This window comes from Camelus dromedarius, chromosome 16 (assembly GCF_036321535.1).
Source record: "Camelus dromedarius isolate mCamDro1 chromosome 16, mCamDro1.pat, whole genome shotgun sequence".
NCBI classification, from domain to species: Eukaryota; Metazoa; Chordata; class Mammalia; order Artiodactyla; family Camelidae; genus Camelus; species Camelus dromedarius.
Genome location: NC_087451.1, coordinates 13,640,438 through 13,662,026, shown reverse-complemented (window position 1 = coordinate 13,662,026; position 21,589 = coordinate 13,640,438). Strand labels below are relative to the sequence as shown.

Here is a 21,589-nt window from a genome sequence, read left to right as displayed (position 1 = left end):
CCTAAACAAAATTCCAAGACACAAATATATCCCTTAATTCTGTAGGATGTTTAGTCACATTATCCTGTCTAGAACATGGTCCACAGAATATCATCCACATGGTCAGAAAATCACTTTAAGTCAGTGGTCACTAATTCAAAGGAGGGAAAAAGTACATTTCAAAGAATTATCAGAAAGCGAATAGCTATGTAATCACCAGTCAGGTCAAGAAACAATTCAGCCAGCACTCCAAAAGCCTTCCTCTTGCTTCCTCCCAATTATGAATTCTTCCTTCATCCTAAAGGTTAACGGTTTTTCTGAATTTTATGATAATAACTTCTTTGTTTTTCTTTATAGTTTTATATCCTATGCATAAATGAACAGTAAATTTCATTTTTCCTGTCTTTAAATGTTTTATTTATAAATAGAATCATATAAGTTGCATTTCTTTTGTGCCTGGCTTTTCCCCCACATTATGTTTATTGGATTCATTTATGTTCAGTATAATTATAAATCAATTCATTTTCATTGCTGTATAATATTCTACTATATGAACATGTCTCAACTTCCTTATCCTTTTTACTACCAATGGACATTTAATGGTTTCATAAAAACACAAGATGGAATAGTAGAATTACTTACTTCTAACTAGGAAACAAATTTTCCAAAGTAGCTGTACTAGTTTACACTCTTCTTAGCAGTGTATCAGAGTTCCTTTTGCTAAATTATCCTTACCAGCACTGTCAATCTATTTAATCACAGCTATTCTGGTGGGTGTGCTGTGATATCATAATGTGGTCTTTAATTTGCATTTCCTGGATTAGTAATGTGGCTGATCACTTTTTCACATGGTTATTAGCTATTCAGGTATCGTTTTTATAAAGTGCCTATTTTAGTATTAACCATTTTTTATTAAACTGTTTTTTCCTTAATGATGTAAAGGAGTTATTTATATTTTCTGGATTGAGCCTTTTTACTGGTCATATGAGTTGCAAACATCTTCTACTCCAAGGCTTGCCTTTCATTCTCTTAATGACGTCTCTTGATGAAACTGAAGTTCTTAATTTTAATGATGTCTAATTTATCAATCTTTTCCTTTGTGGTTAGTGCTTTCTGCGTTCTATTTAAGAAGTCTTTCCCTAAACCAAAGTCATGAATATATTCACCTTTATTATTATCTAGGGGCTGTTTCATTGTTTTGCTTGTATATTTAATTCTACAGTCCACCTGAAATTGATCTTTGTGTGGTGAGAGGTAGATGTCAAGTTTCATATTGATATCCAATTATCCCAGCACCATTTATCAAGGAAATTTTCTTACTGCTCTGCAATGCCATCTTTATTATAAATCAAGTGTTCACACATGTGTGAACCTATTTCTGGGCTACTGTATTCCATTGGTCTGTTTGTCTTTTCTCACACCAATATCATAATGTCTAAGTATCACTGCTTTATAAAATCATGGTATCTGGTAGCTCTGTGCCTCATGCTTTGCTCTTCTTCAGCAATGTCTTTGTTATTTTAGTGCTTTGTGCTACTGTATGTTAGAATCAGCTTTATCAAGTTAAACACAAACAAGGATACACATACAGAGTTTGCATTTTTATTGGGATTGTGCACTGAATCTGTAGATCAGTTTGTGGAGAACTGGTATCTTTGAAAAACTGAGTCTTCTAATCCATGAACATGACCTATTTCTTCAAACATTTGAGTCCTCCTTAATTTCTATCAATAATATTTTATTGTTTTCTATGTAGATACTTTGTGTATTTTTTATAAAGCTTATTTTTAGGTATCTACATTTTTTCTTGGTACTTAATTTTTTTGGATACTATGATAAATGATATCTGTAGTGAATGGTGGTCCTCAAAAAGATACATCCACATCCTAACTCCCAGAACTTGTGAATGTGACTTTATGTGACAAAACAGGTTTGGATATGGAATTAAGTTGACACCATCCTGGATTATTTGGATGACCCCTAAATCCAATGACAAATGTTCTTATCAGTCAAAGCCAGGGGGAGAAGCAGCCCATGTGAAGACAGATGCAGAGATTGGAGTTACGTGGCCACAAGCTAAGGAATGCCTGCAGAAGTTGGAAGAGGCAAGAAGGATTCTCTCCTAACACATTTGGAGGAGGCACGACTCTGGTGATGTCTTGGTTTCAGACTTCTGGCCTTCAGAATTGTGAAAGAATTTCTGCTTTAAGCCACAAAGTTTGTGGTAATTTGTTACAGCAGTTTTAGGAAACAACTTGTCTTGCTCAAGAATGTTCTTCTTTCTCCCTTCAAAACAAACAAACTGTTCTCTAAAGGCAGCCATGCTTATATGGCAAAGAAGATGTACATACCTACATGAACATATAGGAGTCACAAACTTTTTAAAGAAAGTAGTATTCAGATGCACCAGCTGTCCTGTGGTTGCTTAATATATGAGTGAGGGATGTCATTTCATACATAGGCCATCACGTGTGATTCTAATCCTGGCTCCAATCACTTAGAACAGCATTCATAAGGCATTGAAAGTACACACAATGAAGATGTTGCAAAGAGAGAAAATAACGTTTTATAAATCACACTGGCAAGACTAGCAGTAACTTGCCTAACATTAAACTAACCATTTTTCGATGGACTGCAATGATGTAGCCTGTAAAGGAACTGTCAGGAAGAGATGGCATATGACCATTCACCATTCCATTTGTGAAGTTCTTCTCAGTTCCACATGGCACAACAGTGTTTGGCATTCCATTGGGGATGAATATTGGTCGAGGCAGGTCCCCATTGGTGGTTAGGGTGAACATTCCATTTGTAGATGGGGAAGAGGAGAAATCTACAAATTTGAAGATAAGTATAGCATCATAAGCTTGTGGTACATTAATCTTTGCTCTTTTCTCAAATATCTTTGGGACCCAGACTACTGACAGTCTCTTAACAGAAGACAGGGAGAAAGCATAGGTCAAATAATTCTAGACTAATTGGAAGATTTTAGTTTCAGATTCTATTTCTATAACTCACACTTCTGACAAAATGACAAAGCAAGAGTAATTACTGGGAAGAGTAAGTAGAATTTTTGCAACAACCTTTATCAGCACCAGGATGTGACAGGAAAACAGTTACACTGCTTGCTTTCTTTTTCTTCTCTAAAAATTCATTTCTCCATTCCTCTAAAAATGTTCTAGGACAGCAATCCTTAGCCAGATGCTGCTTTTAAAAAATTGTTTAATCTTTTAAATAAGAGTTTATTTTTAGATAAATTTCAGATTCACAGCAAAAGAAAAAGCAAGATAGAGACTTCACATCTGCCCCCAACACATTCACAGCCTCCTCCGTTAACAACAAGTCCCACCAGAGCAAAACATTTGTTACTACTGATGAAAGATGCTGCTTTTTAAATTAAATTAAAGTGCATTTCCTCAGTTTCACTAGCTGCATTTCAAATGTGAATAGTCCATGTGACTAGTGGACCCTGTACTGGATGGCAAAGATTACAGATAATTTTCATCATTGGTAAGAGTTCTATTGTACAGTGATGATATAAACAAAAAAGCAATATTACATCATCTACCAACTCACCATCAGTACTACCTATTGAGTGCCAATGACAGGAGCCTCATTCTCTCTGAAGCCCTTTACAGTTGGGGAATGTACCTAATTATCAACAGTATAAAGAAGAATAGACAAATCCTAATAATGGCCAAAAAGATTCACTGGATGATATTAAATTATAGGCAATATCAGATGAACAGATTCCTTTTTAGTCATATTTATTGTTTTCTGACAGTATATTCCTCTCAGACATCTGTTACCACGTTAGTATTAGATAAAAGAGTTAAAAGAGATCTGAATTCCAGTGGTAGTTTTAGCTAATAACTACCTATCTAACTTAGTCACTTAGGTTCTCTGAATTTTGGGTTGCTCATTTATAAATTGAGGAATCTGAGATAAATGATCACCAAGGTTTCCTTCAGGCTCCAAAACTCTCTTACTCTAATATTTTTAGCCTAAACAAATATAAAAAGGATGATAACCTTTAGACCAATATTCAAAGAATCATGAGAGGGAGCTCTAGTTATATCTTACCTGTCTGTACTGGACTAGAAGCTGAAATTGGAGATCCAGGGATGGGAATTTCAAATGCACACAAAAATCCACTCACTGAAAGCCGTACTTTCTGGTTGTCCTGAGGGAAATTCTATAGAAAAAGAGGCAAGATGAGAAGGGGGAGGTGTTTCAGATGAAATGGAGAATCATGTCTCTGATATATTCGAAGCAAATGTCTTAAATGCTTTCATCAGTCAAACAAACAAGACATCTGAATAATTTTTTCTAAAATAACTAAGAAGATGAAAGCTTGATACACGAAATGAAAAACCACCTTACTGACAAAACTACTCATCCCCTTCCATAGGGAGGAAGTCTCTTATAAGTGCCTTTTAAAATTCTGTCCTTCATCTCAAGAATCCCCACAGAGACCTCAACTTCTGCATTACATATGAAAAAAATATTAATGAGGTGGAAGTTTGTTTAGAAATTCTCAAAATGAATATAAATAATACCAATGGTAGCAGCTCAATTTAGGGCAGACAATATATTTATTACACTGCTTGTTTCTCCAGGTGGTATGCAGGAAGAAGTGATTTATGTCACTTTGTCTTTACTTTCTAACTCCTTAGTTTGGAAAGTCCTGGTAAACATATTCATAAGTACTAAAAGCACACATTCATAAGTACATAAAATAACCTAAGAAGAACTCTATTAACAGTGGTAATACAGAAGAGCTGTCAAGTGTAGCAGCAGCAGTCACTGGGAACATCTATACTACAACGACATAGTCAGATCACTCCATATAGGCAGCGTGGGCTTACATATGTTTCTCTTTTAAAACAAATACCACCATCTTTATTACTCTTTTATTCTGGTAGACAACCCTTAAGCTTCTCTGGAATGAAAAACTTGACAATTCTTTTTTCAGTTTTTGCTCTGGTTTATTATCTCCTTTGGCCATTTAACATAATAATTAATTAAGAAAACTGTGATCTTTGAAGGAGGAATCAAGGGTTTCCTAGAAAGAATAGTAGTATCACCTTTATGTTGGAACCATGTACTTCTGCGAGAAGAATTTGTTCTGATTTAAGTCCACAGAGATCGCTCAGCTGTTTTTTTAAACCTGTGTACTTTTCATCCATATTCAGTCTTAGTCCATATCGTACAGGGGTAGTACCATCCAACTTAATAACTAGTAAAGAGGAAAGATCTTTTATCAGTAAAATTCAGGTTTCATTGAAAGCTTTACACTCTGTGCTTGCGTGTTACTTAGAACTAGCAAACATTCCAGTCTAGGATTTTTATTTTATATGTAAACATCACAACAGATGATACTTAGGGATAATACTGAGTGAAATCATTATTTTTTTAATATTCATGTGATCCAGAAGTGGGAGTGGCTTTGCAAGATCATAAAAAGAGTTTCTGGCATGCTTGAAACTAACAGAGGACTCAATGGGCACAAAAATGGATCCATGTTCCAAATCTTTCAAACCTCAAATCATCCCTGAAATTAGATCACTAAATTATAACATGCTGACTACCAATCTTTAGGAGAATGGATTATAAACAAAAGACTATACTTACAAGTTCAGGCTGCTTGAATTCAAGGTAAAAGACAATGGAATCAAATCATTTTTCAGAACTTTGTGACTCACCTGTTATTTCTAAGTGCATATAACTGTCCATTGGTAGTGGCAAAGACAAAAAATTGAAAGGGTCAAATCGGACACTTATATGCCCACATGTCTTGCATTTGACTTGGGATCTTAGCTGCCCATGAAACAAATCCACAACAATTGATCTATTTCTCCTCAGGTGGTTGTCCCAGGCCTAGCAATAAAAAAGATGAGAGAACTTTTGGATCCCCTCAAGTTAAAAAAATAAAAAATACTTCTCTGCAAATTCAAAGAAAATGGCTAAATATACTAGATTTAAATTTCAAGAATGTAATCTTCACTTAAATCGTCACTTCACCTTAATCTTCTTTTAAAATATAAAAGCTTTTTGTCTACACATTTACAAGTCAGATACGTAATTTAAAATGTATTGCCTACTGAGACAGCAGAAACAACATGAAGTGAGTAGAGCGTGATTCTTTCCGCTCAACCTATAAAACATTCCATCAGATGGAAAATCTTATTTTTTTCTTTGTTCTTACCATGGTAACAATGTCCATTACAAAGCAGATAAAATATGCTATTGGTCACTATATACATTACTTTAGCAATTACGGGGACCCCTGAAGTTCTTGTGAATAATTATTCCTATATTCTGTCCCCAAAATTTACAATGTGAAAAGGTAACACTTTTCTATTTTCATTAAAGATGCTTTGTTTGGCACCACTGCTCAAGAAATAAGCAGAGAAATATAAATTCCTTCATTTTCACAGTGAAATTCTGATCACAGGATAGTTTAAGTTAGCATTTAAAGTTGTGTAACATACATTTGTGACCAGAACATTTTCTCTGCTGCTTACAGTAGAAACCGAAAACTGACAAACCTCTGCAGCTACTTCCCAGTCTGGTCGACCATCACTGTCTTTCAGCTCCACATATGGCTTCTCATGCACTCGGTTGAGATCTTCATGAAGACCATCCAAGAGAAAAGCCAGAAGTTCCTGGGAGTCCTGTTGTTGGAACCCATTAAACCGGGGAGCATATTTTGCTATGGTCCACTATAAACATAAGAGGAATCAAACTCATTACTTGCTATCTCTACATCTCTCTCTCTCTCTCTATGTATATATCTATCTATAAAATTTAGAATGAACATGTCCATAATTCAATCAGAGCATTAGAAGAAGATAAACAGTATAGTATTTAGTCTGTGTCTAATTTCAGCAAATATATTTTGGATAATCATGAAAATCTTTCTAATCTTAATCTCATATGACCTCTCCTCTCCCCCTCAGAAAGTATTACGGCCAATACTGTGTTCCAGTTTAGTATCATGTGAGCAAAGACTTCTTTAGGTACACAGATGCCATTTAAGACAGATAAGACAGAAATATTAAAACAGCATTTTCTCACACCAAAAAATTCTGTTTTATTTCTTTTACAGTTAACTTTTCTGGTCTTGTTGCATCCTAACTTGCAGGATAGCCTTGTGTTTAACTGTGAGGACTTATACTAGCTTGCAACTCTGGACAAGCTATTTAACTGCTATAAGCCTTAGTTTCCTGAGCCACACAGTGAAGATAGTAACACTACTTCATATTACAGGGCCATTTAGAAGATTAAATGAGTTAATACACACAAAGTAATTAAAATCGTAGCTGGTAAGTTGTAAGGAGCCAATTTTAACCTATTATGATTATGATTATTAATGTCTGACCTAAAAAGCCTTTGTCTTGCTTTTAAAGATAAAAAATAATCCTAACTTCACTAAAATTCACATATGATACTAATGTCAAATTTGTATCCATTAATTACATTCTTTCAGCTACCTTTTATCCTACAGATAAAACTAATTATCTTAGTAATGTTAAAAATGGATTGAGAATCATTAATTAGACTCAGAGGTCTACCTTGCAGTTAGAACACTGTTAATTGTGAAGGACTAAGAAAGAAAGGTTTACTGTATATACATGTAAGACACTTGATAAATTAGTAAAGTGAATGACGTCCCAAATTTAGACCATACTTTTGATCTTTCCCTACCTACATCTACAGCAGTATTGTACATACATGTGAACAAGTAAAAGTATCTGATGTCCCGTTTATGCCTTGTGAAGGACCCCAAAACATTAAACTAGAACTAAAAAGCTAACTATAAAAAAATATGTAGAGAAAAATAATTACTTACACAACTGCCTAGGACTTAAATACCTTTATATTACTTTAACATGCTTACCCGAAGCTTTAATGGGGCGACATTCTTTTGAGTTCCACTCCAAAGTTCCTGTACTAAATCCCCATAGCATTTAGCCATATGCCCCTTCATACCAATGGGATTTGTCCTAGAAGTTTGAGAAGAAAATTTGTTGCCAAAGATTCTTATAAATCACAATCACGTGGGCACAGAAATGCCTAGCATCTGTTTTCTCATATCAAAATATCTTTTCAAAATGAGAAAAATAACACTTGGTCCTTACTTCATGCTAAACAGAGCCATAAGATTAAGACTTTTCTCCCCCAGGGTGAAGAAGAGGACATTTAGGTAATATTGTGTTTATATCAAAGTTATAAAACTTGAGAGGCCAATGACTCAAGAAAGATTACCTGTTGAGTTCATAAAGATGTCTCCCTGAGATAAAATACTGTGTCAGTGGCTGTGTGTTACTAACACACTGGATGCTTGAATTCATGAAGCATGTGTTTCCCAGGTTACTCAGACCTGTGGCTCCCTTTTCTGTCGGAACTGGAACAAACAATATAAGAACATAAGCCTAGCTGTAGGAAGATGCTATAGACCAAACAGTTACTTGTATTCAGTGCAATGATTTTAATGACTCTTCTAATCAGTTAAATGGAGCTAACATTTCTCTATCTGGTCTTGCAAGGCTAAACTAAATGTTTTTCATGGAGCATCACTGGCAATCATGGTATCTATGCTCATTTGTAATCTAGAAGCAGCAATGATTCTCTTTAATTGTTCTAACAGTTTTCTAAGCTTCAAACAATTCTCTTCTAGTATCATGTCTTAAAAAAAAAGCATACTTATTTAAATTGCAAGGTTAAAAAGAAATCTGATGCTTTAGGAAAAGGGAAAATAAGAGGAGGCCTGATCACTTTTGAGCCAGAAAGCCACAAGCTGTTAACACCTCAATAGTGAGAGAAGGAAAAAAACCAAAAGAATAATTTTAAGATAATTTCTTTAAAAATAATACACTGGAGACTTACCCTTGTGTCTATCTATTTTACTACTGTTTGCTATAAAGGACATTTCCTCAGGCCAACTCATATCTTTATTTCGAACTGGAAAGACAGAGATAGCAATGTGTTAATTTCTTTTCCATTCAAATCATACCTACTCAATTACTTTTGTTAAAAAAAAAGAAAGTTCTTATTTCTAAACCAGGAACTGGAAAAAAAAAAAGTGAAGTTAATTTTAGTAACTGACTCTGAAACCACTTCAATTCTTTATACTGGGGACTTTGTAGTCTTTGGTTAGAATTAATCAGTAAGCTAATCCCTCAGTTACCTACCTGAAGTAAAATTATACTGAATTGGTGGGGGGTATAGCTCAGTGGTAGAGTGCATGCTTAGCATGCAAGAGGTCCTGGGTTCAACCCCCAGTACCACCATTAAAATTTTTTTTAAATATTAAAAAAATTTATACTCAACCATCTATAGGAGCAATTAAAACTCTTAAATTTAGTACGTTAGAACTATTACAATTTTTCTCACCTTGTGACAAATGCCAGAGTAATCTATTCATTTTCATACAAAGGCAGTTAACAATAGTTCATGAATCTTGATGAGAAAAGACACTAAGTTTTCAATGACATGTGCATGCCAGTGTGTAAATCTATGCTTATACAAGTTAAGTTCTGTTGGTGAGTGATCCGTGTTGATGATTAATGAAAGCCTGCACCATTAACTATGCAAGAAAGTTAGTCTCCTTATTTATTATTTATTGGGGGGGGTTAGGTTTGTTTGTTTGTTTATTTATTAATTTATTTTTAATGGAGGTACTGGAGATTTAAACCAGGAGCATGCTAAGTATGTGTGTTATCACCGAGTTATACCCTCCTTGCTAGTTTCTTTAACTCAGAAAGGCAGCTTGAAAATTTTAAGAAACTTGTAAACTTATAATTGAATTCACCTGTTTTTACCTACAGTTTTTCACCCTTGCCAGCCAATGAATGTAGACATATTTATCTTTTAAAGCAATCTAAATAGTGTCACAACAGGATCACATAAAGGTTTCATGGATTTTCATTACCATGAAGAATATAATGATCAAATAACAGTTGGAAAAATTATAAAATGGATTATCAGTGAGTAACTAAATCTTTAAATTCTTCCCCTTCATTTGTACCTTCAATTACCAGGTGCTGCTCATCCTGGATTTTCAAATATTCCAATCTATGATCCTCATCATCCAGAAGAGTAAGGTAATTCTGTATATGGAGGAGGAAATGTTTTTGTTAATTTAACTACTAATCTTGAAACAAATACGGATATAAAAATGAATGACAATTAAAAACGTCCTTGTAGTTACGTAACTCATGTGACATACTTAGTATATTATAGTCATTCAGAAATACTTATAATTTTGGTGGTAAAATGAGGGAAGGAAAATGTATACTTTGTAAACATAAACTATGGCTCTAAAACAGTTATATAGGACTGTGGGGAGACCAGAAAAGACTTAACACACATCAACCCAAAATTCATTGAATTCTGATTTTTCTGAAGGGCTTACAGAAGCGAAATTTTTCTAGTACGTAGTATGAAATTCAGTAAATGTGCTTGTGATCAAGATGGAACTTGATTGCTTACTAGGAACCGAAAATGTAAAACCAAATGTCAAGAAGTAGAATTATACATTTTTGTTGACGCTCACCCTGTCTAAAGTACTCACAAAGTTAATTCACTTAAATCTTAAAACTACCCTAAGGGAGAAACTATTATTTTTCTCATTTACTCGTAAGAAAACTGTGACAGAGAGTTAAGTGACTTGCCTTTGGTTATTCAACTAACAGATGTGAGAGCCAGGATTTAGTTCTTGGCAGCATGGCTCCAGGAGCTATGCTCTTAACTTATGCTATACTGCCTCTCTATGGTGACCAAAGGAGGGTATGTATAAGAGAGAAAGAACTAGAGAACAGAGAACTGGTTAAAACTACTTATAATCCAATTTCACAGTACAATGAAAACATACTGCATGTGTTAGGAAGATTATAAGCAACTGACCATTCTCTGAAGAGAATGGAAGATGGAAGGGGTCAGAAGATGGGAAGGAAGAATTTTCACTATATACTTCTGTGCCACTTGAATTTTTTAAAACATCTGTATAAGTTATTTTAAAACAAATTCAAAATAAACTCTGTTTATTTAAAAAAGGTATTTGCTGTTACTTTATAATAATAATCTTTATAAGCTGGTACTGTTCATGATAATCAATTGTTATCATGGATTTCAGGTGACAAATATCTACACATGTGCATACAGTAATTTAAAAGTTGAAGTTCCCACTGAGGTCCTAGATATGGGTTTCAGCATAATTGCTGTAGACAAAAACCCCAGACTCATGAAATACGGCTTTGACGCTTAATCAGGTCTTTTCAGGACCCTGAGGCCTCTCACCTCACTGTTGTACAGCCACAGGCGCATGTCCTCCTCTTTGATGCGCAGCCTCTGAGACAGGTATTCATGAATTTCCTTGATGGTCTGCATCCGACTGAAACAGCCTGTGTAGGCCAAGACCCGCTTTAACGGCGCGTTCGGAGAAGGGACATTTCCTATGGTCGCGGTGACCACAACAAGGAAAAAGGCAGATGTGAGTATAACAGTGCCCCCCTCAGCAGTGGGGACCAGGCCATTTCAGGAAATAATGATGAAAAATGAGAATTACAGGTTTAATAATTTTATAATTAAAGAGGCTTTAAAGGAAGCTTTAAAATGAAGGTAGGAGACTCAAGCGTCTTTAAGAGTGAGACTTAACTTTGAAAGGGAGAACAAAATCATAGCGGCCCCCAAAATAAGAGGCAGTATTTGGATCCCCAGAAAAGTGGCAAATGTCAGTGGGCATTGGTATCCTGGCTGCCCTCAGCTGGGTCACACTCACCAGCAAAATCACAACTCAGTATAAGAATGGGGAAGATAAAACGGGACTGGATTTGAACTTCACAGATAACTGGATTTACCTGATCCGCCTTCTTAAAATAAACTGTCTTGAATTATTAATCCCATCACTCTCATTAAGTGGCCCAATTACCTGGCACACTGGTATAATTACACAGGAAATTTTTACTAAAATTCTAAGTTGGCATAGACTCTAAATGGCCAAACAGAGCTTTAAAGTGAAGCCACGGGGCTTCCCATGACAAAAAAAATTGCCCTATTGAAAGGTAGTATGCATTGGGAGAATCATATGGCCTGCTCACCCAATAAAAGGACAGCAGACATGACCTTGAGCTCTCAAAGGGCTCAAGGTGGAAACAAAGAGTGGCAATATGGGGAAAGAGTAAAGACTGAAGGAAGAATATATAAAGTCTAACTACATCCTTCAAAAGAGAAGGGTGAAGAAATGACAACAGATTATGGAAATCAAAAATAGGTTGCTAAGAAAATCTGCTAAACCCTGGTTTCAGCCAAAATCTATAGACAAAAGCTGTAGCTTAAAATGGTCATCTCTACCTATGGAAGGTTATAGTTTACTGAGCAATCCAAAACAAAAACACATGTAACGTATCAATATAATTCATCTAGGGTACAATTATACACTCTAGGTAGTTTTCCACCCATTTAATGATGACTTGGCTTTTTCCCTCCCGTTAAATGTGCTTTGAGTCTTCACCTACTTAAAAAAAATGAAGTGTTGGCATCATCTGCTTTTTCAGAGCTTCCAAAAAGAATTAACTCACCTAAAATTGGTTGAAAAATCATCTAACAATGACTTCTGCAGCCTTGTCTGTTGAAAAGGCTACGTTTAAGTCAATGTAACTGTGGCAAGGTTTGTATACCTGTCACTTCAAAAGGAATAACAGAGCCTAGTAAACAGCTGATAAATTGAGTAATGAGAAAGATGAAAATCACATTACGGAGAACAAAATGCAACTCTGATCAATTTTTAAACATCTAGCAAAGCAAATCATTTACTGTTAGCAAGCAGAAGACAATCCCTAGAAGAAAACAAAGAGCAAATTTCTCTAATTACACATCAGAGGATTAGTTATAAGATTACAGCAAGAAAGCATATTTTTATAAACTTCAAAATGATTAAAGATTGATTTCACAACTAATTAGTAAGAAATAAAATTTCAAATTAAGAACAAATTTGGAGCATAACTATCCAGTTCTAGGATTCAGAAGCATTTGCAAGTGTAGTGTCCAACTCAATTTCTACTGTCCTAAGCCACGTAAGTAATTTATTTGAATTCTAGACAGTTTTTGTAGCATCGCTCATTAAGCAGGCAGCCACTTATTATACATAATTTCGTGCTTTTGAATAGCACCAACAAACCTAGTGGAATTTACAGAAGCAGCTAAAATCTAGGATCAGCACAAGAGTTACAAAGAGAATTTTAAAAGATATGTGCTATGGGTACAGGAAAGTGAGGCAAATAATATTATTTAATGGAAAATTAAATCAAAAGTGTTTCATAGAGATTCTTATTTCTCTGTTCCTTAATTTTGATGTTTTCCCCAAAGACAAAATTTAGCTAGGCAGAGTCCACTGCTTTATAACTCTTACCAAACAGTATGTATAAGAATCTCCACAGAATATCTGAATATAACCTTTAAGGAAGACATAAAACAAACCCTACTAAATTTCAAAGGAAGGATTACACTTACGGGGTTGTTTGGGTTCACAGGTAGTTCTTGTACACTATTATATTAATTATAATAACATTCTGGCATTAGTAACACAAAGTCTGGGACTTTGTCTAAATGGATGAACTCATTATTTTTACTGAAGAACTATTTCAAATATTTGCAAAGCAAAAGCATAGAGCAAGTCCTGCCCATTAATAAAATTTAACTTAAGAGAAATCAAAAGGGAATTTTTTGCATGTAATACATTAAAACGAGAACTTATTTATATGTCATTTTGATAGGTTTGATGTTTTTCAAAGGAATTGTATCATTTTCAAAAATATACCCTTTATTTTGTATTATCTGTGTTTTAAAGGTACCTTGGACCTAGCATAAGGAATATATATTTTGCTAAAAATGAACAAACAAACAAAAAAAACCCGAAAACAAACAACAAACAAAAAAAGATGATATTGTCTAAGAAATTACTTCTTAGAAATCTGAGTGGAGATGAAAAGACCAGTCACTGACCAGCAGACTGTAATTTAGGTCAAGCACATAATTTATAATGGCTTGTTCTCAAAGACACAAAGTATTTAAAATTTACTTCTACTCATTATCTTTGTATGTTTACAAACCAGAAAAGGGGACAACCATTCTCAGTTTGCTGCTGAGATTTTGCCTCCACCCCATCTAGTCTTGCGCATGACCATAGATCTAAGCCCCACAGTGATTTACTGATTCTGTATGAAAACAGATGGAAACGTGTTATTATGTACAGTGGCACCAGACTTTGAGGTCTTTATTTTTTATTTTTTAACGGAAATGCATGGTATTCTTGCTGCATTCTTAAGTTACCTCTTGGTAAATGCTGAGGAAACATTCTCAGGCTCATCATACCCATATTCACCCAGATGTTAGACTGCTGTGTCCGTGTGGCAGGCTGCTGTCGCAGGAAGAGAAGATATCGAGGAAATAACTCCAACTCTGGGATTTCTGTCTTGCTATTCTTGATCACCTGTTGTTTTAAAAGACATAAAGTGATCACTATAAAAGAAATAAAACTTGCCATTTTTACCCAATTTCCGAGATTTATTTTTAAACTCACCTGTTCAATAGGTTCACTGCCTATATTCAGTTAGATTATAGAAGTTCACAGGTTTAAATTACATGGCTTTAAAGACTCTCAAGCTCTGGTTCTTAAATCCATCTTCCAAGATTAAGACCCCTGTGGGTATTTCCTCCCCTTTCATTTAAAAGCAAGTAACATCAAAATTAAGGGGAAAAAATCTTAAATATTATCTACAATTTAGTACCCTCACACCGTAACTCTCTTCACTTTTACGTATTTCATACATAAAAATGACGCTCTTTTAAAGGACAAATTCCTAGGACTGATATTTCAAGTAAAAAAGTATAGAAGTATTCATGTCGTTAATTATTTAAGTCATACTGCGACCCAAAATGTAACAATTTACAGTATTTCCAGAAATGTATGAGTGTATTACTTTCATAAAACTTTATCATTGGACATAATTTTAAAACACCCCATTTCTTTAATACATATAAAGAATATTGTAAATTTACTTAAATTTTATTTTTTGTATTAGTAGTGAGAACAAAAATGTTTCCATATATAATTTACTATTTATGTTCTGTGTAACTGAACTGTTCATATATTTTTTCGTCTATGATTAAAACAATTAAATTAGATGTACAAAACTGGGATTCACATGGCTGAAAAAGGACTTTTCAGTAACTCCTCCCAGTAACTTGCTTGCTGGCTTAAAGAGACAGAAAAACATTTCATCATCAAAACAGTGCTTTGAGAGTAGCACATTATCAATTTAACATTCCAAAAAGGACAGGAGGGTTAACACTCAAACTCTTTCAAACATAAACTCTTACAGAATCTTTAACAGTCTCAAGTGATCAGGCTTTATTTCACTTCCTTTTGCCCTACTAACCAGTGTATTCTGCAACAGAGCATTTTTTAACATCAAGAGGGGGCAGTAAAGAACCAGGTAAAAACAGTGCTACAAAATCAAACCTTCAGGATTATTTCTGCATGTTCTGATATGCTGTCATACGGCACTAGAAAAGTTCCACTTGGGAGTTTTTTTAAACACTTATTTAGATGGTAAACAGTAAAAGGAGCTCTCTGTGACACTAAGACTACTAGATGAAAACAAGTCTGACCATTTCTAGACAGTCACTGATAGCTGCAAAGCCAACAGTAAAAATTTCTTATGATTCCAGTTTAAATGTGATTTTGGGAAAGAGTAATAATTCTGCATCTGTGGTTGTCGGGCTACCTAAAAACATACCTTTGGCAGAATCTGAATTGACAGTGAGATAATTTTTATAATATGTAGTTTGCTTTCCAAGATAAGTGATTTTGTGAGCAAATTACTGATAAATTCTTCTACACACATGCACAATCATACATACATACATATTTATTTACAGTTCAATTATTCTTGTCTATAAACTTGTTAACTTCAACGACAACCAGCAAACAATACATGCAATTCCATTTACAGAAATTTACCTTAAAGAGATCATCACATGTTTGGAAAGAGAATTATTTACCAGAAAATTGCTTTAAACAACTAAAATCTAGAGGCAAACTAAATGTCCATCAGTGGTGACTGGTTAATAAATTATGATGTATGTATATATGCATATGTATATGTATGCAGTGTATATTAAGGAGCACTATGCTATTATTTAAAGTTATGGTAGAGATCTAAATTTATTAACCTAGAAAGATATCTGTAGCATCTATCTTAGATTGAAACCAGCAGATCACAAGACATCAAGTATAATATGATTCATTTCATAAAATTATCCAAACATATTTATACATTTATATGAATAAGCACAGAGGAACATTTGGGAAAATGCACACCAAAATGTTAGTAGTGGTTATCTGTTAAGTGGTAGGATATGGCATAATTTTTATTTTCTTCGTTTTTTCTATATTGCTTAATTTGTTATCGCTGAGCATGTACATGTACAAATTAAAATATTTTTTTAAAAAATGGTATGATTTATGTAAATATGAAGGTGAAAGTATTTTTAAACTTGCCATGGCAAAAATATTTAGTATTCTTTAACTTGGAACACCATATTCTAAATGGTTTTATAGCAATTTTTCCTGAAATCAGGCAAATTTATCATATTTAGAGATGAAAAAATATTATCAACTCAGCAAATGAAGATTTAATGTACTAAAATTATAGCTTAAACTAGTACTTATCTGGCATTGTTAAAAAACATGACCTTTTGTGAGCCTCTGTAAAAACTCATTTAATCATTATAATTATAGTTATAATGATGATGGTGACAGGAGCAATAGGCAAAATTTATTGACTATTTACTATAAATCAGAGGCAGTGCTTATCATTATGTATTATTTAATTATCAGAATAATTCTAACGAGGTAGGTATTACTGTTACCTCCATTTTACAGATGAGGAAACTAAGATTTAGAGATTAGAACACCGGTAATCTCAATCTAGGCAGGCTCTAACACATCAAACTACATCTGCCTGCTTACCTACCTACCTACCTACCTACCTACCTACTTACCTACCTACCTATTGATCTATCTAATGCAATTATCACGATTCCCCTACAGATACAGAATATTACATTGAATAGGAAAGTCTCAGAAATTAAGTGATTAACTCAAGGACTACCCTACCTCCCACTAAAGAATATAATATGTAAGTATATGTATGCATGTATATTCATATTTATAGATATCTATCTAGGAGTTCTATTGCCAAACAGAGTAGAAATCTTTTGGAGCTAACAAACACAAATCCTAAATTCCTGAAATTAAACATAATTTTTAATAAACATGATTATTAATAACTCAAAATCATTATCGAAATTATAGACTAAGGATATATAGCAGATTTTTACTATTTTGGAAGTGACCTAACTTACTGTATCTTATCTATTTAAAACCTTTCTGGTATAAAAAAAGTTCTAGCTTGGACACCATATAAGAGAGAGGGTTTCTACCAAGAGAATCTTCTTATGAGGTATTTTACTGTATTGATAATGGAAAGAGTATTCAGAGCAGTGAGTACTGCTGTTTACTGTATAAGCAAAACAAATGATGTATAGTTAGTTCACTAACATTTGATATTATATACTCTAAGTCTTTTAAATTATTTTAGAGCATTTTATTTATGCTCTAAATGACTCATTCTAATAATGGCAATAATCAGAATTTATTAGCTTTGCATTCTTATTATCTTATGTTGTGGTGTTTAAATGTCCCTCCTTCAAAAAGAGAAACCACAAAAATCCACCAACAGCTGCAAGATGAACTCAGTCCCTACCTGGATGCCTGTATGGTTAATGGGAGTAACAGTGCAAGAAAGTAACCTCTGCACCACTTCCCCTACAATTCACTGAAACTTTCTGGCACAGGCTCTCAGACTTCTGCTCTGGCCTAAGTTCTGCATTATCTTAATGTCTGTTTGAATGACTTTAGCATAGACTAGCTTCATAATTTCTTGACTCTATTTAGTCCAATGACTATTTCCTCCATTCCATATAAGTCACCCACCCACAAAGGAACATTATTATATGGTTGGTACCTAATGCAGTGCTCAGTAAATGTATGCATAAATAAATGAACTGAATATGAAAGAATCTAAAATTTATTCAACTAACTTGAATAGGTACTGAATACTGTGCTACTGTGGGCAAGAACTAATTTGTAGATAGTGAGGTTCATACAGAAAAGTAATAGGGGACCCCATCTATGATTGTTCCTTATGTAACGCACTACTGGCTATACTTACAGGTCTAGGTAGGGCCAGGTTTGCTCCGTACCAATGATAAAGTGCTCTCCATACAGGTTCAGGGACCATTTCATAGTCTTTTCCATGGATCAGCTGTGGGGTTCGTTTTAATCGTCCTCCTTCTAGTGTTAATGATGTAGCCTTAGAAAAAAATGGAATGTAAATGCTGATTTTTAATATTACAGGCTCTTGTGTTTTACCAAAACCTAGACGCAGGAGAATAAACACATATGTCACTACTCAGTTTCATGTTACTGGAAAAAAAATGAATTTTCTAAAAGAGTCTTATTTTGAGCTTTCAAAATAAACTATTTAAGAAAGGAAACTCAAAGCAAATCATTTGAAACTACATTTTCACAGAAGCTGTCCAAAGTAAGAAAAACATTTCCAAGGATCACTAAATGGCTTCTACGTAAGTACTAAATCATAAAATATTGTCACAGGAACATTTCTATGCAAAGAGATTTCCATCTACAACAGGTTAGTGAAATGTACCACAAACATTTCCCATGTGCTAAAATCTCTAGAACGAAATTTACTAGCAACTTGAAAGAGATGTCAAATTACTTACCTTTACTGGTTCTTGAGTTACTAGTGGCTGGTTATCAATAGCCCCTGGTTTTTGAGGATTGAGGTGTAACAAAATATTCCCATTGGCTCCTAGTAAACACTGGTTGTTATTGTCAGAAGTGTTATGTTGTCGAGCAAAGCACATATCTGCCCCTGGTGTGGCAGAATACAGAAAGCCTGTAAGGAGAAAGAGGATGGATCTCTCTATTTTGTTATATATAAGTAAGCTTGAAGATATGAACTCAGTGTCCATGTATTAGGTTAATGGTATTATTCTGTGGGACTATCAATACAGTGTTAGATTAAAAAAAAATAGTGTTAGATTCTGATAATTCTGCATAAGATAGGAAACAGAGATGTATTCCTTTCTGGACAGTATCTAATATAGCACTAGGTAGAATAAAAGCTTTAAAAATTGTTACCAAATGAACATTTGGCCAGCCTCCTAGAATATCTAATAATTCACAAGAATTACATGCCCTCTGATAGGAAAGGGAGAAAATATGGCCAAGTAGCTGGGCCCTCACAGTCTTCCCTTAATTCTTCTCTTCCACCTGCAAACACATTTCAAATGTTCTTGGTAGATAATGGTGATAACAAGTCCCTAAACCAAAGGGAAGGAGCTAAAACAAGAATTCCAACAGAAGAGTGAGTGCCAGGAGGGAAGGAACTGTTTCCTAATAAATCTATTTGAAAGGAAGGCATGAACATTACTATAGAAAAATATACACAGAAAAATGATTAATGATGACTAGGAGTTGTGACTCTCAATGGTAACTTAAGGTATTTCACCTCTCAACTACATGTTAATCTAGCCATCAATCACGTTGAACCTTCTACCTATGGTACTGCTCAGCATGTAGATAACACAGGTTATGTACAGAGTGAGTCCACGTCAAAAAGGACTTTATGGAGGGTTAACAATCTTAGTTTTAAAGCTGATCAGAGAGAGCATTTCTAGGACTGCTAAGTGATCTTTGTAATGTCAGATGGAGAAAGAGGGGCAGTAGATTCTACAAAGAGCTTTGTAAAGAAAATGCTAGCTCTGTCCAATTTGCCTTCTCCTTCCACAGAAAAGGAGAAAAGATCTCAACGATGCAATAACAACAGAACAAGATAAAGAGTCCTGCTACTGTATCAGCAGAGTAATAGTGATCAACTAAATTCAGTTGGGCCAAAATACACCAAAACATTTCCCCCCTAAGTGTAGAACCACTAAGTTTTAGGTAGGTACCAATGACTGAAGGGAATTATGGGAAGCATCATGAATTCTTTCTCAATATTTTAACAAAATAACCCCCAAATTCCAGCCTGAAATGTCTGCAGAATCTGATGTGAGGGTGCATTTAGTCCAATGAAGGTCTGCTTATGCTCAGAGAGAGTTCTGGAGATAAAAACAGATTTTCTTAAAAGCTGTCTTCCCAAATCTACATTTGCTGACAAAATTATTTAACAGCAATATGGAAGGATGTGGCTTAATGAAAACAGTGAAAATATTTTCATTTTGAGAGACAAATGAAGTAGAATATAGAAGAGCTTCTCTTTGTAAAGCTTCTAATACAATCAAGAATCTGACAACTGACCATTTCATTTAAAACTTACTTCTGGGAATGGAAGCCTGATGCTCCATTTCCTGTCAAGCACACTCTCTGACAAACTGTAGCCTTTAAGAATGACCCGGACTAAACTCCAAGGGAAACAAGCCATACTTACTGCTGCCAGCAGTTTCTGAGGCTTCAGATGCAGTAGAAATGTTGTCTGAAAATTTCTCTTCCGTGGTGTTCACATAACTGGGGCTGCCTCCTCCGATTTTATCTTCACTCTGTTCTATAGGGTGTACTGTTGTTCCGAATGAGTATTTTCCTCCATTCAGAACAGATGACGGCTCAATTACAACAGGGCTGGCATCCTAAAAACCATGAAGTCAGAAATTAAGAGGTAAAATTTAATAATCTGACAATTATGCAGCCTTCAAAAATAAATCCCCAAATTATCTACTGTTTCTAATCTTCCTGTGGTTGGCTACAGCCACTTAAAAACATCCGGATGTATAGCTAAATTTTTATTCTTCAAAGGGGAATAGTATATATAAATAAAATTGGTAAGGCAGAATGGGAACAGGCTGCAAAGGATTCTCCCAGGTAAAGTAATTTAGACTTTAGTCTGTTTAAAGTTGGAAGCCATGGAAGGCTTTTTTTGATACTAAAAAATAAATAATATTTATTCTTTTTTCTATTAAAGATTACTTTGTTATTACAGAAAATATAGAAAACCATGAAGAAAATAAACATCACAAGTACTCAGATTCCACCATTTAGTATTAACTGTAGCTGACATTTTGATGTATTTCCTTTATTTTTTGTGACTGAAAACATATACATATATGGAAAAACCAAGTAGTGTGGAGAATACACTTAAAATTAAGGGCAGGGCACTGACTTGCCAGCTATCTGACCTTTCACAATAAGTAAACTTCATAAGCCTCAGTTTCTTCTTAGGCAAAAATTAGGACAGTATTAGTATCTACCTTAGAAGTAGTATGAAGATTACATGAGTGGCACACGTAAAGTGCCTGGCATTTAGTAAATGTGAACCAGCATTCCAGTTGTTATCAAACAGATCCCACATTTTAAATACAGCATAATGCTTCTTTTTCTTTTACATAACATTGTATTGACAAGATTTTTCTATGAAAGGCTTTTAAATAGGGGAATAATATAATCCAGATTTTGCTTTAAAAA

The 21,589-nt window shown here is 34.4% G+C and overlaps 1 protein-coding gene across 2 annotated transcripts in view; it reads right to left on the bottom strand.

The window, feature by feature from the left end:
- The window catches only part of USP32 (ubiquitin specific peptidase 32), a 166,706-nt gene that overhangs the window by 19,396 nt on the left and 125,721 nt on the right, over positions 1-21,589 (bottom strand). Inside the window, exons 13-26 of one of the 2 annotated variants that reach the window (XM_064494998.1) lie at positions 20,562-20,757; positions 18,850-19,025; positions 18,279-18,419; positions 14,311-14,470; positions 11,281-11,435; positions 10,010-10,091; positions 8,869-8,943; positions 8,248-8,386; positions 7,880-7,985; positions 6,528-6,701; positions 5,682-5,856; positions 5,064-5,215; positions 4,060-4,171; positions 2,598-2,809 (exon numbers count right to left, since the gene is read on the bottom strand). In XM_064494998.1, the coding sequence (XP_064351068.1) occupies positions 2,598-2,809; positions 4,060-4,171; positions 5,064-5,215; positions 5,682-5,856; positions 6,528-6,701; positions 7,880-7,985; positions 8,248-8,386; positions 8,869-8,943; positions 10,010-10,091; positions 11,281-11,435; positions 14,311-14,470; positions 18,279-18,419; positions 18,850-19,025; positions 20,562-20,757 (2,055 nt within the window). The remainder of the gene's footprint in view (positions 1-2,597; positions 2,810-4,059; positions 4,172-5,063; positions 5,216-5,681; positions 5,857-6,527; positions 6,702-7,879; positions 7,986-8,247; positions 8,387-8,868; positions 8,944-10,009; positions 10,092-11,280; positions 11,436-14,310; positions 14,471-18,278; positions 18,420-18,849; positions 19,026-20,561; positions 20,758-21,589) is intronic. The other variant, XM_064494999.1, reaches the window with a different exon arrangement.